We start from the raw sequence: 17,067 nt of genomic DNA on the forward strand, positions 1-17,067 counted from the left end.
GCACCGACGACAGTTTTTCCACGTGGCGGTGGCCGGTGCTGCGTTAACTCGCGTGGTGGAGCACGTCCCCCCAAGGTTCCTCTTGGGGCGGGTTGGTCCCTGCCCCGGAGTAGTAGCCGACAAAAACGGCCGCGCCCCAAACACGGCGTCCTAAGGACTACGATCGTTCCCGGTTCCCGGCGGACGGTTCCTCCAAAGGTTCTGGGAACCATGAAAAAGTTCCTGCGGCGTGAAAAAGATAACGGCCTCATGACTTCCTCTCGTCCTCACGTCCCCCCCCCCCCCCCACACACCTCACCTGCTGCTCTGAGCGCTGGCGGCAAAGGCAGAAGAAAAAAACCAAAAAGAAAAAGCGCGGGCCAGCCGGAGGACGGTGACCAAAATAAAATAAAAAGAAGAGATGGAAATAAAAAGACCAGGATGAACTCCGGTGCGGCGGCCCGTGCGCAGATGGAAAACTCAGACATGCGTCTGAACAGAAGAGCCTCGGTCACAGCGTGCGGCTCAGTTACTGCCTGACAAGCGTTTCTCATGGTTTCATGCAGTTCACAGCTTTGGCAGGAAATGACTGTTGTTTCCTGGTGACAGGTTTAATGTTTTGTCATTTGAAGTAAGGAATGTGTCTGTCTGTGTGTGTGTGTGTGTGTGTGTGTGTGTGTGTGTGTGTGTGTGTGTGTCTGTGCATGTGCGTGTGCCTGTGTGTGTGCAGTTTTTCTACCATAAATCCACACATGCTGTCTCGAGTGGGTCTGTTTTTTTGTGCAGTATTAGGAAAAACAGACGATAGATGTTAGAAGGAAGGAACATTGGCGAGAATTACATTTGTAAAAGCTCTTAGAACGGCGAGGCAGGTTCGCTCTTGAAGGCCACCGCAGGACAGCGCCTCGCCGGACGCCGACTTGCCGGCGGGTGGGGGTCTCCTCGGCCCCCCGTGGGCAGTGGGGGGCGCCGAATCCGCCCGGGTCCCCCTGAAGCCGCGCTGTGTGAGCTGTCCAGCCGAGATGATATTTCCATAGAGTTGTCGTAATAAGTAATGATACCTTATAAGGTGTGCACACGGCACACTGTAGGACCAAAAAGAAAACGCCGCTCCAGTCCTCAGAGTAAGATTTACCTCCCACACAATGAGTTGAAGACAACAAAGTGTTGACGACAGCATGATTGTGTTCATCAATTTATCAATTTACAGTAAAGCAGCAGGAATGTACATTATGCTTAACCAGCATACTGTACACATGCTGTACAACAGGCATCAGTAGTACATCCTTGGATCTTCCCCTAACCCTGGTCTTAATCTGAGGTAGGGTTTAGGCCTTTATTTGTTTGTGTTGACCACACCCCTGGTATTTATTGGAGGCCCGGTTTTTATTTGAGTAACTGTTTATATTTGAGGAAATATGGTCACTCCGATATATGAATTACCTAATCTTCTAAACCTTACACTGCTATAATGTAGTCGGAGTTTGCATGTTCTCCCCCCTGCTCAGATGGGGTTTCCTCCACCTAACGTCAGTAAGGACCCCCACCGAAAACATGCGCGACATCATCGTCTGACCGGCGACGGACACCTGGAGCCAGGTCCCCGGGCGTCGTCGTCGAAAGCTGCCCACTGCTCCTGGCTGGAAGGACGAGCCAGGATGGGTCAATTTCACCAGCGCCATGCAAAGTGTGTGTTGTCGCTGTGTGTTGTGTGATCATAAAGGACTCTTCTACATATACTGTATATAGGAGTGGGAATATATATCACCTGGGACCTCACAACATGTTTTTGCACATGAGGGGACTCCCCGGGGGGCACTGGGACCCGGGGGAGCTCCCGGAGAACCTGGCCCCGGCGACGCTGATGTGACGTCACCCAACGGGGTTTCAGCACGTATCACTGCTGCGTTTGCTCCGTAACTTTTTCTTGCCGATCCACGAAAACAAATTTCTGAGCAAATTGGCGGCGAGAAATAATCAAGCCAGTTGCTGAATCTTCACTCATAATCGACTTACGCCGACTTACATTTCAAGCTTTGTTCCCACTTTCGTGAAGCGCGGGCTCGCTCGCTCGGCGATTTTCTGTTTCATCGAATTCAACTTCGTAAAATTAAATAAATGGATCGACAATAAAAATTAAATTTTTATTTTATATGTCTCATCACCAGCACAACCATCACTGAAGGTTCAGCCCCTGTCCTGGAGCGGGACCTCAATAAGTCTTAGAACTAGGATGGTCCCTAAAGCAGTTCCTGCAGCGCGGACACAATAAAAGGGACGGTTCCTCCAAAAAGTCCTCAGAACTATGAAAAAGTTCCTGCGGCTCGAAAACGCACGATATGGCGAGTTATTGGCGAGCAATACATTAAGTAATGCGATTATATTTGTTGCGATATTTCACATTTATTCTTATAACATTTAGAACACCTCTTACACACGGTCACGCACAGTGTTTTCATTAGTTTCATTCATTTGAATACATCTACAATTAAAAAAAACAACTGATTCATTCATTCCTTGATACTTTCTACTTTATAGTATAGTATGTCACTATTGGATTTTTTTGGGCATACTATATTTTGATGTTTTTGGACATAGTTCAGTACGTCATTTTTGGCAGTTATTCAGTTTAATACATTTTGACATTTTTCGACATTGTATACTATGTTGTTTTTGGACGTTTTTCGGCGTAGTATATTTTGACATTTTTCGACATAGTATAGCACGTAGATTTTGGACTTTTTTGGCGTAGTATAATTCTGACGTTTTTCAACATTGTGTTGCATGTTGTTTTTGGAAGTTTTTCAGTGTCCTATAGTTTAACGTTTTGGACATAGTTCCGTATGTCGCTTTTGGACATTTTTCAGTGTACTATATACATTTTTTGACAAAGTATAGTATGTAGTTTATAGAAGTTTTTCATTGTAGTATTTCTTGACATTTTACAACATAGTAAAGTATGTTGTTTTTTCGACATCTTTTGGCGTCGTATATTTCGACGTTTTGTCGTTTTTCACAATTTAGGCATACTATATTTGTAACTTTTTCGACACAGTATAGTATGTCGTTTTTGGATGTTCTTCGGCGTACTACGAGTCTAGTACTGTATCTATCTATCTATCTATCTATTTATCTATCTATCTATCTATCTATCTATCTATCTATCTATCTATCTATCCATCTATTTATCTATCTATCTGTACCTATCTACATCAAGCTATATCCATCCCTCTCTCGCTCTCTCTCTGAAACATTACAGTTGCCATGACGACCAAGGTTGTCCCTTGTTGTAAAAATTCTTTCCTTTCTTTGGCGACAGCGGAGTTCACTACAGTGAAGAAAGAAAGAGGATGCTTCACCACACACACACGCGCACGCACACGCACACACGCACACGCACACACACACACACATGCACACGCACGCACACACACATACACACACGCACACACACACAGTAATCAGCTGAAGTGCTCACGTTGAGCACACGTGAGAGAGCAGCGAACAGAGATAAATATGAAAATAAAAAATAACAGAAGACATTTTATTGAAGAGAAATGTAGCCGTAAAAATAAATATAGGAGTTAAAAATGTCATAGTATATTATCATTGGTTTTACTATTCTATAGCCATAAAGTAAAAGTACTTTGGAGTAAAATAAATAAAAAATAATGTAGTGACAAAGATATATATATATATATATATATATATATATATATATATATATATATATATATATATATATATATATATAGGAATATATTTATTTTTTATAGAAGAAATAGATTTAAATAATAATTAGTCCTTTTTATTCGCTGAGTAACAATCACAGTCTAAATCTTTGTCGCCAAAATCTTAAAATGAAAATAAAATTTTCCTTTTTTTTTAATTCAATGCATTTTCCTTGTTTGATTTATTTGTCTAGTGCTATTTCATATTTCTAATTTTATTGGATTGTTCTTGGTGTGTTCCTAACGCATTGGCTTGTTCTTCGTTCCTGTTGTTATGGGTCTTGTTTTTGTTTTTACTATTATCTTTCAACATGAAGCACCTTGAGTTGCACTAATAAAGGGTGGGGCACGGTACCGGGCTCTGATTGGTCGATAGCGCTGAACAGCTGGAGGGGGAGGGTTCTAATGCTGTAACCAGGGGTTTATTCTGCCATAATGACCGCCTGGCTGATCCCAAACACTGTCCATGTTCATGGGTTTTTTTTCCGGCGACTTCACTTTGCAAACCTTTGTTTACATGGTGTTATTTTAGTGATATTGGAGTTTTTTGGACGGAAGGAAATGACAGCTCAGACGGATTTAACACGTTCCTATCTCTGACCCACAGTGTGAATCATTTAAAAAATAGAGATGTATGACTCACTAATTAATCCGTTCATTCCTCCATCTGCCCGTCCCCCCCATTGAATCTGTAAATGAAAAACAAATTGAATCTCATCCAGGTTTTTTTTTCATTTATTATGGACGTCATTTTCATCATCTCCCTCAAATCTGTCGCACAATTCATACATCTCCCGCATTAAAAAGTCTACAGAACTTCTATTTATTTTTCCACTGTAGACACAGTAGACACTAGAGCTGCTAGCTAACGATTGTTTGAATTATCGATTAATCCGTCTATTTTTTTCTTGACTAATCGATTAGTTGTTTTGTCCATAAAATGTCCGAAAATGCGGAAAAATGTCAATGTTTCCAAATGCCCAAGGCGACGTCCTCAAATGTCGTGTTTTGCCCACAACACAAAATATATTCAATTTACTGTCATGCAGGACTAAAGAAACCAGCAAATATTCACATTCAATTAGCTGGAATCAGAGAAATTCTTCCAAAAAAATGACTCAAAACGATGAATTGATCATCAAAATAGTTGGCGATTCATTTAATAGTTGGCAACTAATTGATAAATCGACTTATCATTGCAGCTCATTGCAGCTCTGACACAGTCTTAAATATTTTGAAATTGAGATTTGTATTTAGAGTTAGAGTAAAATATGCAATAGCTAATACCAAGAAAACATAAACACAATTAAATATGCAATACCAATTTCACAAACAGCTCAATCGAGGGGTTTTGCAATGTAATAACCTAAAATAAAATACTGTAAAATATTAAGCGTATGAAAACAGGCTGTATATCTGCATATAAATAAAAATAATCCCTTAAAACGAGACAGAACATTCAACGACTCAGATGATATCAAAGGTTTATAAATCTTTGCATTCGTACTCATTTTGAGGACACAGCGCCCCCTGCTGGTTTGGTTTATCAACAGCATCCAAATCGACGGGGAACCCTAAAGAGAATTTGGTTCGAAAGGGAAAGTTAATTAGGGCTCATAATAATTTCATGAATTAAAAACTGTTACAACGTATAAGGTAAAATAAAAATTATAATAGTATTCGTGTAATACTAAGAATAATTGAAAGTTCACATCTTTGTTTGTGCTTTTATTTAGTTTGACGTCTGGTCTTCCGGCCTTCTGATTGGTTGATTAGATCACGTGTGACGGAATTCAAATCGTGATTTCATCAAATTAAAAATTATAATAATTAAAGTAGTTACATAATACATTATAAAGCAATAAATTAAAAGTATATACTAAGACTAAAATAAGAATTTCTGGGTGAAAAGAGAGAAGATTTTTCAATTAACAACCTAAAGACCTGCGTAAAAAAACAAACAGCCTTTTATTGTTAATAATAAACATATTAAAAGCAGCTTTCTATGAATAAAATGAAAGTGCATCAGCTTTTCATCGAGGTGGGAGATGCAAAGCACTGTTACCTGGACGCACTACCTGGAGTTTGATTCTTTATTATTATTATTATTATTATTATTATTATTATTATTATAACTTTCCAGACCAGGGCCTTTTTCCATCTGAGAAAGAAATATTGGGTGACGACTTTGAGGTGTTTTGGAATACCTTCTTGGACTTGACGGGAGCACCAGCTGCACACATTTATTTTTTAATAAAAAATAGGAATATTCAGCCCACAAATATCTGAATGACACCATTGTTTGAGAGATTGGCACAGAGAGAGAGGGCATAATAATACAAATAGTGATAATAATAATAATAATAATAATAATAATAATAATAATAATAATAATAATAACAACAATAATCATTATTATTATTATTATTATTATTATTATTATTATTATTATTATCATTGTTGTTATAATAATAATAATAATCATAATAATAATCATAATAATAACCTAAACCTGTGTGTGTGTGTGTGTGTGTGTGTGTGTGTGTGTGTGTGTGTGTGTGTGTGTGTGTGTGTGTGTGTGTGTGTGTGTGTGTGTGTGTGTGTGTGTGTGATGTTTAATAGTTCCAGACCCAATGTGTTTCATATTACCTGTGAAACATTAGCGTTTAGTGTGCTTGTCATTGGCTGCAGCCAGGGAGGGATTAAGGGGAAATGGCTTTAAAACAACGGGTCCAAGAAACACAGAACCGGAACCGGTGCCAAGACTTACACAACACGCAGTAGTATCCAAACACAAAGGGGATTTTTAGGGATTATGTGCAAATGTTTCTTGAAGTTACGTGACTCGGGCATATCGCCGCCCCCCTCCCACCCGCCTCCCCTCAGGTGTCAGGGGCCAAGATCCCTCACAGCGACAACCATATAAGGATAAAACAAACTGGAGGGGAGAAGTGGAAGAGAAAACCTCAAACTCGCTCTGTATGTGGAGGGGGGGGGGGGGGGGGGGTTACCTAAAAGAAATGGAATGCACAGCGCTGCGTGGTGCGTTGTAAAAGTAATGACTTTTAATAACAACGGAATTCAGGTTTCCAAACCAAAGGAAGAGAAAGTAAACTGAAAAAGAAAAGAAAAAATGTACAATCAAATCACAGAATAACACGCGCACACACACACTCACAGGATGCGTCACACTTGGTACCAACATCGGCAGCCAGACAATGCAAGGTCACATCATCCATCCCAAAATGATACACCCCTGAGAGGCGGGGTGGGGGCGTGGCGGGGGCTGGGTCCCCATGCTTTACAACCAAAACACCGGGGGAAGAAACGGCAAGACCTCAGAAACATAAGCACATCGTCAGTTGGTGGTGACGTCACGTCTCCTGAACCGTGGTTCTGTCAGTCGACTGTCGGCGTGGCGCAGCTTGGCTTGGTTTGGCTAACGCAGCTGGGCTTGGTTTGGCGTGGCGCAGCTGGGCTTGGTTTGGCTAACGCAGCTGGGCTTGGTTTGGCGTGGCGCAGCTTGGCTTGGTTTGGCTAACGCAGCTTGGCTTGGTTTGGCTAACGCAGCTGGGCTTGGTTTGGCGTGGCGCAGCTTGGCTTGGTTTGGCTAACGCAGCTGGGCTTGGTTTGGCGTGGCGCAGCTGGGCTTGGTTTGGCTAACGCAGCTGGGCTTGGTTTGGCGTGGCGCAGCTTGGCTTGGTTTGGCTAACGCAGCTTGGCTTGGTTTGGCTAACGCAGCTGGGCTTGGTTTGGCGTGGCGCAGCTTGGCTTGGTTTGGCGTGGCGCAGCTGGGCTTGGTTTGGCTAACGCAGCTTGGCTTGGTTTGGCGTGGCGCAGCTTGGCTTGGTTTGGCTAACGCAGCTTGGCTTGGTTTGGCTAACGCAGCTTGGCTTGGTTTGGCGTGGCGCAGCTTGGCTTGGTTTGGCGTGGCGCAGCTGGGCTTGGTTTGGCGTGGCGCAGCTGGGCTTGGTTTGGCTAACGCAGCTTGGCTTGGTTTGGCTAACGCAGCTGGGCTTGGTTTGGCGTGGCGCAGCTTGGCTTGGTTTGGCTAACGCAGCTGGGCTTGGTTTGGCGTGGCGCAGCTTGGCTTGGTTTGGCGTGGCGCAGCTGGGCTTGGTTTGGCTAACGCAGCTTGGCTTGGTTTGGCTAACGCAGCTTGGCTTGGTTTGGCGTGGCGCAGCTTGGCTTGGTTTGGCCAACGCAGCTTGGCTTGGTTTGGCGTGGCGCAGCTTGGCTTGGTTTGGCTAACGCAGCTGGGCTTGGTTTGGCGTGGCGCAGCTTGGCTGCGGCTCGTCCGTGGGGTGCGTACGGTCCGTTATTTTGTTTGTATATATTTTTGGGGACAGACCGCTCAGCAAGAAAATTCGATCTCTGGCGGGATCAGCGGCAGCACGGACGGCTAAGCGGGCGGGGGGGGGCCGTCTCGTGAAACGGAAGTGTTTGCCGGTTCGATTGCCGGATCCTGCCGGCAGGGTGCTGAGGTGCCGTAGAACGAGACACTTTTAACAACCCCTAACTGCTCCCGGCGAGCCTCGCATGGCCGCCTCCATGGTGTAAGTGCACTGTATGTCTGCTTAATGACGTGGTGTGACGACCGAGCGGGAAGTGCCGCACCTGCAGTACCAGGAAGCGCTGGAAGTACAAGTACAAGTACTCCGAGGTTTTACTTCAAGTACTGAAACACCTCACTCAAAATGACCCTCGTGAAAGAACCACATTTACGTTTCTACTCAAAGTAAAAGTATTGAAGTAGTTCCCTCTTAAACGTATTAACGTTGAGTTCAGTGTTTGCTTCTGACCACATCATAATGTTAGAAAGTAATTGCTGAAAACATGTGGAAAGACCGAACGATGTCGTATGGCCCCCAACACTTTATAAACACCAGGACCAATCGGAGCATCGGTGGCAGGGCTGGGGGATACCGCAGTGTTTGGTTTCAATCCGGGGGGTTGGGCGTGGTTTTATAGATTTTTTCATTTTATATATTTGCAGATTATTTTGATCGTTCCAAGTTGGCTGGATCGTTAATAACACATTGTTCTGTGGTGTGACCACCTCACAACACATGTTCATCGTTGCTTTACAGGGACTTTTACGTATTTAAAGTACATGGACGTTTGTTTTCCAATGGGAGCAATTTGTTCCTCATGCTTTTCATACATGTACATATATACAGTACATATATGTACATATATGCAGTACAGTATATACACTGTATATATCAATATAAATCCTGATTTATACCTGTTTTTAATACTAAAGTAATGTGACTGTGTTAGGAATGTAGTGGAGTAAAACGTAGTTATTTGCTTTGAAATGTCTACTTGCAGCATGTACTTCAAGCAAAGACACTTGAACACGTGCACTTAAGTACAGTTAATAACAACATACTTTGTCCTACTTCAGATGGGACGTCACACGGATCCGGAGGAAGTGGGAAATCTGGGTTCAGAGAAAGTTAAAAATCCTACTCCAGGATTTGGAGTCAACCATCACGTGGATGGGTGCACGGCTGCAGCCAAAACACGGAAACTGGAGGTTTTTTTTGTTTCTTTTTTTGATTTCTCGACCTGGGCTTCTTCAAACCTCTTTTTTTTTTATTCGATTGACTGATTTACAGTAGTTGTAGTAGTAGTTTGGGAATTGAGGTAGTTAGTGGTAAACACTTTTCAGGAGAAGCAGGTCGGATCCAAGGATTAAACTTACGTCGCTTGATCCGTTTGTACCTTTTTAGCGACCAGAAAGCCTCGTTTCACCCCTACAGGACGTTCCATCTGGGCGTTTATCTCACGTTATGGACAATGGTCGATGGCATTTTGCCCAGCGGCACAAAGTGGAAAATACGTCCGTATTTCAAACAGATGCGGACTATTAACCCCGAAGCTCGCTTCACACCGACTCCAGCAAACGCCACCATGAAAGCTGATGTCCGCTCCTTCCTACTAAGTAAATAAGTCACGTATGTAAAATAACGACGTTACAACTGTTAACGTTGGATGTCAGTAAATGGAAGACGGTAAATGTTCCAGCTGAGCAAAGCAGTCAAAAGCAGCTCTGCCTTTTTTGCCATTTGACACATTATGGGATGCCAAACCCAGACCCAGTTCATCCGACGGCCACCGGGGGGAGGGGAATCTGCCTGTCGGATGCGTATGCAGACTTGGTGTGAAGCGAGCTCACGCGGGGACATTTTTTTTTTTGACCCTTTGAAGCACAAACATTCCACGTTACATTTCATGCGATTTCCCTTTTGGTGGCAGGATCAAACAGCATTAAATAATAACCTTTACAACGTTTTGTTTTTAATATCGCAGTTCATCAACAACTCCAAGGCGCAATTACAAAGGTTTTTTTTTTTTTTCCGTTATGGCTTAACGCACAAATACGCAATCTTTCACGCCAAATATTAAAACAACAACAAATACATCTTCATATTCACATTCAATGTCTGCCCTACATTTGGTCCGTTACGACACAGTGCTGCAGGTAAACAGGAAAATACTCTCTTGGGAAAGTGCCTCATGAGTCCTCGATCGCTTTTGCTTTGAAACCTGATTGTTTGTTTTAGGAATTAAATTAATACCGTATTTCCTCAAATATAAACTGGTAGCCAAATAAAAACAGGGCCTCTGATAAATGCGAAGCTGTATTTAATTTACTCCGTTTCCTACTGCTGTGTAGCAGATCGCAGATGGCTTCTTGGGACAAATGCTCCCCCCCGAGCGTCGCCGCTCTCCAGCGCTCCATGCAGGAAACGGTGCATTCAAAGCAAACTCAGAAAACTGTAATTCCCCCGTCAGCTACCGCCGCAGGTGCGACTTTTAGGGAAGCTACTAGGTCTCTCTTTTTTCACCATACATGTGTTTGCATGGCATGGCATCCGGACGGAAGTTTGATTTAAAATTCATCCTAAAAAATGATTTAATACTTATTAAACAGATGAATTCAATATAAAAGCCTGCCTCTGATATAAGCCTGCTTCCAATAAAGGCCTGGTACCCTCTGCAGTTGAGGTAAATAAAGGCCCGAGTCACTATTTGAGGAAATACGGTATGTTTATATATAGATATATACATACATATATATCTATATATTTTTTTCTCTTTGAGTCACATTGTTAGTATCGTCACATTTTACAGTATTGCCAGTGACGTATGGCTTTTACCAAATTGTTAAAACACTTATGGCAAATATGACAAATATAATATTTCTAGATAAACAGTGAACTCACTCACACACCACTCACATATTTAAAACACTGACATGCACAAAGGTATCATTATTATTATTATTATCATTATTATTATTATTATTATTATTATTATTATTACCATCATAATTAGTATCATTATTATTATTATTATTATCATTATTATCATTATTATTATTAATATTATTATTATTATGTTATTAACAAGTTGTTTATTTATATAATAATATTGTTATTGTTGTCGTTGAAATATTTCACAACTTTTTCACAGGAAATAAAAATGTAATAAAATCTCCCAGAGCAGGAAACCCACATTTACACTGAAATAGAAAATAATTAAATAAACATGAAATAAATCCTGTTATGAATTATTACATTTCTTCCTGATTAAGACTTAGACAGGGCGTCGGAAGACGTCACAGTTCACTTTAATACTTAATACTAAGACCTTTTAAAGCCGAACTGTTTGGACAAATGACCTCTCTCCTATTCAATATTACGTATTATTTACGTAAGTATTGCAGGCAAGCGTTCCCTACTTTGAACTATAAAATAAAAATGTTTAACCGGTACTTCGGAGAGGTAAATTATATAAAACAAAATAATAAATCAGATAAAAATGTTCTTGTTGAAAATAAGACCTCATATATTGAAATAAAATATGACTTAAAACAAATACTCAAAACACCAAAAGCACGAAAGCACCTGTGATTGTGACTCGGAGCAGCACAGGAAGCACACAGGAAGCACACAGGAAGCACACAGGAAGCACACGCATACTGACCATGGGTTTGCCAACATTTCAACTCATGGAAACATTGCTTATGTACAAAGCTCGACCGAAATTATAGATTTGTGTTGTTGTTTTCTTGTTTGCATCAGAAGAGGTTAATAGGACACCGTGTGGTTGTAGAATCGACACGGTCAGCCACTTTCACCCCCAGCAGAGAGGAACCATTTAAAAATAATGGGAAACTAAGGTCAAATGGAAACACTAAATAAAATCAGAAACAATAAATACAATAAAAATAACAATTCTGAAACATCTATAATAATAAAATAATATTTAAAATTAGACAAACAATTATAATAATGATAATAATAAAAATAATGGTACTAATAATAATAGTAATAATAATAACAGAAATAATAATAATAATAATAATAATAATAATAAATAAGTAATATTTGTTTGAGCTACTTCCGTTAAAAAATAAATAACAGATAAATGATTTGGCTCCGTTCCAAAATAAATTTGAATTATTCTAATAATCCTGATTTGGAGTAAATAAACAAACAGGAAAACAAAAGGAAACAGCTTCCCCAACAGCGTCCTGATGGTATTTGAACAGTTAAAAAAAAATAAAAAATCCAAAACTAGAGGTTCTAAATGCGGGTTCAGAAAGTAGAAAGTCCACTCCAGGATTTGGAGCTGACCAAACCGGCCAGAGTGAAAACACGGAAACATTCTGGACCTGGAGGTGTCTTCTTTCCACCTCGGTACCAAAACAGAACAAAAACAAAACAAAAATACAGGATATTTATAGTTGCTAATAGTCCACCCTCCATCTCGTTTTACTATTATTATTAGTTACGCTTCTTTGTGCAACACGACACATCACACTCAGCAAACGGTCGTAGTTTACGGTACAAACAACAACAAAAAAAAAAAAAAAAAGAAAAGTCTGAAAAGTCCAGTCAGTCCCAGAGCTCTGATAACAAAGCCACACATTACCCCCCGCCCTCCAAAAAACAACAACAACAACAACAACAACAACAACAACAAATAAATACGTTTTCCGGGGTAAGAGCGGTATCGCCATGGAAGACTAGATCAGATCCTGCAAGATCCCGGCCCCTCCAAGGGAAGATTTGGGGTTTGGTTTTTTGTTTGTTTGTTTGTTTGTTTTCATAAAAAATAAAATAAAATCAAAAGTGAGGATTTATGAAGCGGGACCTGGACGGGTCAGGCTGTTTCTGAGAGATGCTGCTGGTGTGTCCTGGAGCTCTCCAAGGACCGTTATTATAGAATAATGATAATAATAATAATGATAATAATAATAATAATAATAATAATAATAATAATAATAATAATAATAAAGAAACAAATAATAATAATAATAAATGTAATAATAAATATAATAATAATAATAATAATAATAATAATTATAATTATAATTATAATTATAGTTAAAATAATAATACATGATAATTTTATTAATAATAATAATAATAATAATAATAATAATAATAATAATAATAATAATAATGTTGCTGTACAGAGATCTGACATTCAATAGTGAGAAAAACAACCTGATAGATGAATATGATTCAAGTTAGAAGATCCCAAATGTTAACGAAACGTGAGTGGAGATAGACAAGCGAGTGGCAGATAAAGCAGAGAGACCAGGAGGAGGTTCTGGGAGGTTCTGGGTGGTACTCAGAGGATCTTGGGAGGTTCTGGGAAGTACTCAGAGATTCTGGGGAGGTTCTGGGTGATACTGGAGGATCTGGGGAGGTTTGGGGTTGTACTCTGAGGTTCTGGGGAGGTTATGGGTGATACTCATAGGTTCTGGATGGTACTCTGAGGTTCTTGGTGGTATGCAGGGGTACTGGGGAGGTTCTGGGTGGTACTCTGAGGTTCTGGGGAGGTTCTGGGTGATACTGGAGGATATGGGGAGGTTTGGGGTTGTAGTCGAAGGTTCTGGGGAGGTTATGGGTGGTACTTGGAGGTTCTGTATGTTACTCTGAGGTTCTGGGTGGTACGCAGGGGATCTGGGGAGGTTCTGGGTGGTACTCTGAGGTTCTGGGGGGGTTATGGGTGGTACTCAGAGGTTTTGGATGTTATTATGAGGTTCTGGGTGGTACTCAGAGGATCTCAGGAGGTTCTGGGAAGTACTCAGAGGTTCTGGGGATTTTAGAAGGGCTCAGGGTGCTATCTGCAGGGTTCTGGGAGGTTCTGGGGGGGTTTAGGTGTGTTCTCTGGGTTTCTGTGGGAGGTTCTGTGGGTTCCACATGGGTCTGGGAGGTTCTGGGCTCTAGTCGGAGAAGAGGCTGGCGAAGGACTGGCGCAGGCTGCGGATGGTCTCAGCTTTGGCCTCATCGTCCGTCAGGTTCCCCCGCAGCGTCTCAGTGAAGGTGTTGGTCAGAGACTGTGACTTGCTGCAAATGGTCACAACCAGAACCAGGCCGTCAGAACCAGGCTGTCAGAACCAGGCGGTGCTCAAATGATCCGTTCCGGATCAATCGTCAGAGCTTGGCCGCTCTTAACCCAGTAGAGCCCACTGGTGTGATAGCACAACATCCACTTTGAGCTTTCTCTTAAACACTACACTTACATTATCAATGTGTGCTGTTGTTTATCCGCACAATCCCATCAGATGGATCTCGTGTTTATAGATCTGGGAATTTGGTTCTCTTTCGGTCCATTTTGGCCAACTTTCCACCGGGCTCATCCCTCTCATTTATTTCTTATTTGGGCTTTGCAGGGTTAAACGATCTGTTCCGGATGAATCATCAGAACCAGGCCAAGCTCAAACAATACAATCACAAACAATCACAATAATAGTTATAGTAACAATAATATGATTATTATATTATTTGTACTATATATAATAATAAGATCATTCAACACTTCATAGAAACCTGAATTTCCCCCGGGAATTAATAAATTGATATGAATCCATCCGACAGTGAATTTACGTTATTTTATCAATTCATATGGATTATGTAGGCGTGGTTGTAGAAATACGAAATATTATGTATGTGTCGCCATCTAGCGGTAGCAGGACGAACTGCAACCCGGCCATGATTTTATTTGCCCATGTGGCGAAAGTGTAATCAAGTTCAAGTTCAAGTTCAAGTTCAAGAGATTATTTGTCACATACATATACATACGTTCATACATATATGCAGTGAAATGTCATGACACCCGGTGATTACGCACAATAAGCTCTATAAATACTAAAAAATACCAAAATGTGCGTAATCGACACAAGGTGCTCGCGCAGGCAGCCGCAAGGGGAGGCGCCACAATCGCGATTCTGGGTTCTATAATTATATAATTGAATTAATTGACTGCGTTGTATTAAATATACATTTAAATCCTCCTAAAAGTAATTTTAAATAGCATTACATTATTTAATCTTACAACCAGACAGAGAATGCAGTGCAAGGAAAACATACTTGAAGAAAACACAATCAGCTACAATAATCAGGTTTGATTTGCCTCTTCTAGCTGACTGGCAAGCATGCATCGAGCTACATGGTGGCGTGGTTCACTGACTTGAGCTGCGGCGTCTGCTTCTGGGACCCGGGGCCGGAGGCGGCGGGGATGGGCCCCGGCTGGAAGGCTTGGCTGGGGGAGGTGGAGGCCGAGCGGGCCCTCTGCGGAGAGGCGTGGGCCGACTGGGCCGGGGAGGCCGACGCTGAGCGGGGCCCGCCTGCCCACATTGAGAAATGTGTATTAAACATGTGTAGGCATTTCTTTGTGGACATACAGACAGGCTGGCAGGCTGGCAGGCAGGCAGGCAGACAGACAGACAGACATACAGATGAAAATAGAAAACAATGAGCAAAACACAACCTGAAAATTAACTAAAAATAGAAAGAATTGGTTAAAGAAAAAGCCAATATGCAATAAAGCCAAAGATCAACTTCAAAAATCTGACAATTTGGACATATACAATAAAGTAAAAAAAAATACCCCAAATAGAAAAATAAAGCCAAAAAAGCCAAAATGCAATAAACCCAAAAGTCAAATTAAAAAACAGAAAAACAAAAATATTAAATTTACCTAAATATCAACAAAAACATATACAACAAATTGGCAGTGTACAATAAACCTAAAAATTAACAACAAACAATAACACTTCACTTAAATATTGATCCTATTTCTTTGCTATTGGTCCTACTGCTTTGGTATTGGTCCAGTTGTTTTGGTATTGATCCTATTGTTTTGGTATTGGTCCCACTGTTTTGGTATTTATCCTATTGTTTTGGTATTGGTCCAGTTGTTTTGGTATTGATCTTATTGTTTTGGTATTGGTCCTATTGTTTTGGTATTGATCCTATTGTTTTGGTATTGGTCCTATTGTTTTGGTCTAATTGTTGTGGTATTGGTCCTATTGTTTTGGTATTGGTCCTATAGTTTTGGTATTGATCCTATTGTTTTAGTATTAATCATATTGTTTTGGTATTGATCCTATTGTTGTGGCATTGATCCTATTGTTTTGGTATTGATCCTATTGTTTTGGTCTAATTGCTTTGGTATTGGTCCTATTGCTTTGGTATTGGTCCTATGGTTTTGGTATTGATCCTATTGTTTTTGTATTGGTCCTATTGCTTTGGTATTGGTCCTATTGTTGTGGTATTGGTCCTATTGTTCTAGTATTGGTCCTATTGTTTTGATATTGATCCTATTGTTCTAGTATTGGTCCTATTGTTTTGCTATTGATCCTATTGTTTTGCTATTGGTCCTACCTTGAGCTCGTCTTGGCTGCGTGGTCTGAGAAACAATGTGGGGACAAAAGTAAAATGTCTTTACACTCATCACAGTAACAACATAATGTACGAGTGTTTCAGGAGCCATCTTAGTTTTCCTTGTGTCCTCACCTTGACGGAGGAGGGCTGCGGCGAGGTGATGCCCAGCAGGACGGCGGCCATCTTATTGATCACCATGTCAGTGATCAGCTGCTTGTCCTCTTCCACGTGCTCTCCGATTAGAGGCATCGAACTGTCCATCACCTGGAAGAACAGAAAACAGAAGAAAACCCAAATTCACCAACAGAAGTCATTAGCATAATATCAGCAGAGTGGAATCCTCTGCGGTGACTGGTCGATCGTAGTGTGAATCACAGGTCAGTTATCTCTTAATAACTACCGCCGATCTGTAAATATTGACTGTTGCCACGGGCAACCACTTCTCCCTGTCCGTTTCACACCCTTCGTGTCGCTCTACCGACATGCTGATGCTAGCACTAGCTGGAGGCGGCATCTGGTGGCGCTGCATAGAAACTACAATGGAGGACTGGATGGGCGCGAGGTGGACGATCAATAACGTCCCATTCAGCGTGGTTTTCGTTTACATTTTAAATTCCTGTTTTTAAGTTGCAGATGTTTGTACCTTTAACCAATTGATTGCA

General features: G+C 41.1%; 1 protein-coding gene across 2 annotated transcripts in view; it reads right to left on the reverse strand.

Annotated features, from left to right (window-relative positions):
• Positions 1–13,962: 13,962 nt before the first annotated feature.
• syn3 (synapsin III) overlaps positions 13,963–17,067 on the reverse strand; it is a gene marked incomplete at both ends in the record, with an annotated part of 105,933 nt that continues 102,828 nt past the window's right edge. Inside the window, 4 exons of one of the 2 annotated variants that reach the window (XM_080022458.1) lie at positions 13,963–14,086; positions 15,210–15,366; positions 16,406–16,430; positions 16,538–16,669. In XM_080022458.1, the coding sequence (XP_079878584.1) occupies positions 13,963–14,086; positions 15,210–15,366; positions 16,406–16,430; positions 16,538–16,669 (438 nt within the window). Of the gene's footprint in view, positions 14,087–15,209; positions 15,410–16,405; positions 16,431–16,537; positions 16,670–17,067 lie in introns of both variants that reach the window. The other variant, XM_080022457.1, reaches the window with a different exon arrangement.

Source organism: Zeus faber (genome assembly GCF_960531495.2).
Source record: "Zeus faber genome assembly, chromosome: 21".
In the NCBI taxonomy this organism is placed as follows: Eukaryota; Metazoa; Chordata; class Actinopteri; order Zeiformes; family Zeidae; genus Zeus; species Zeus faber.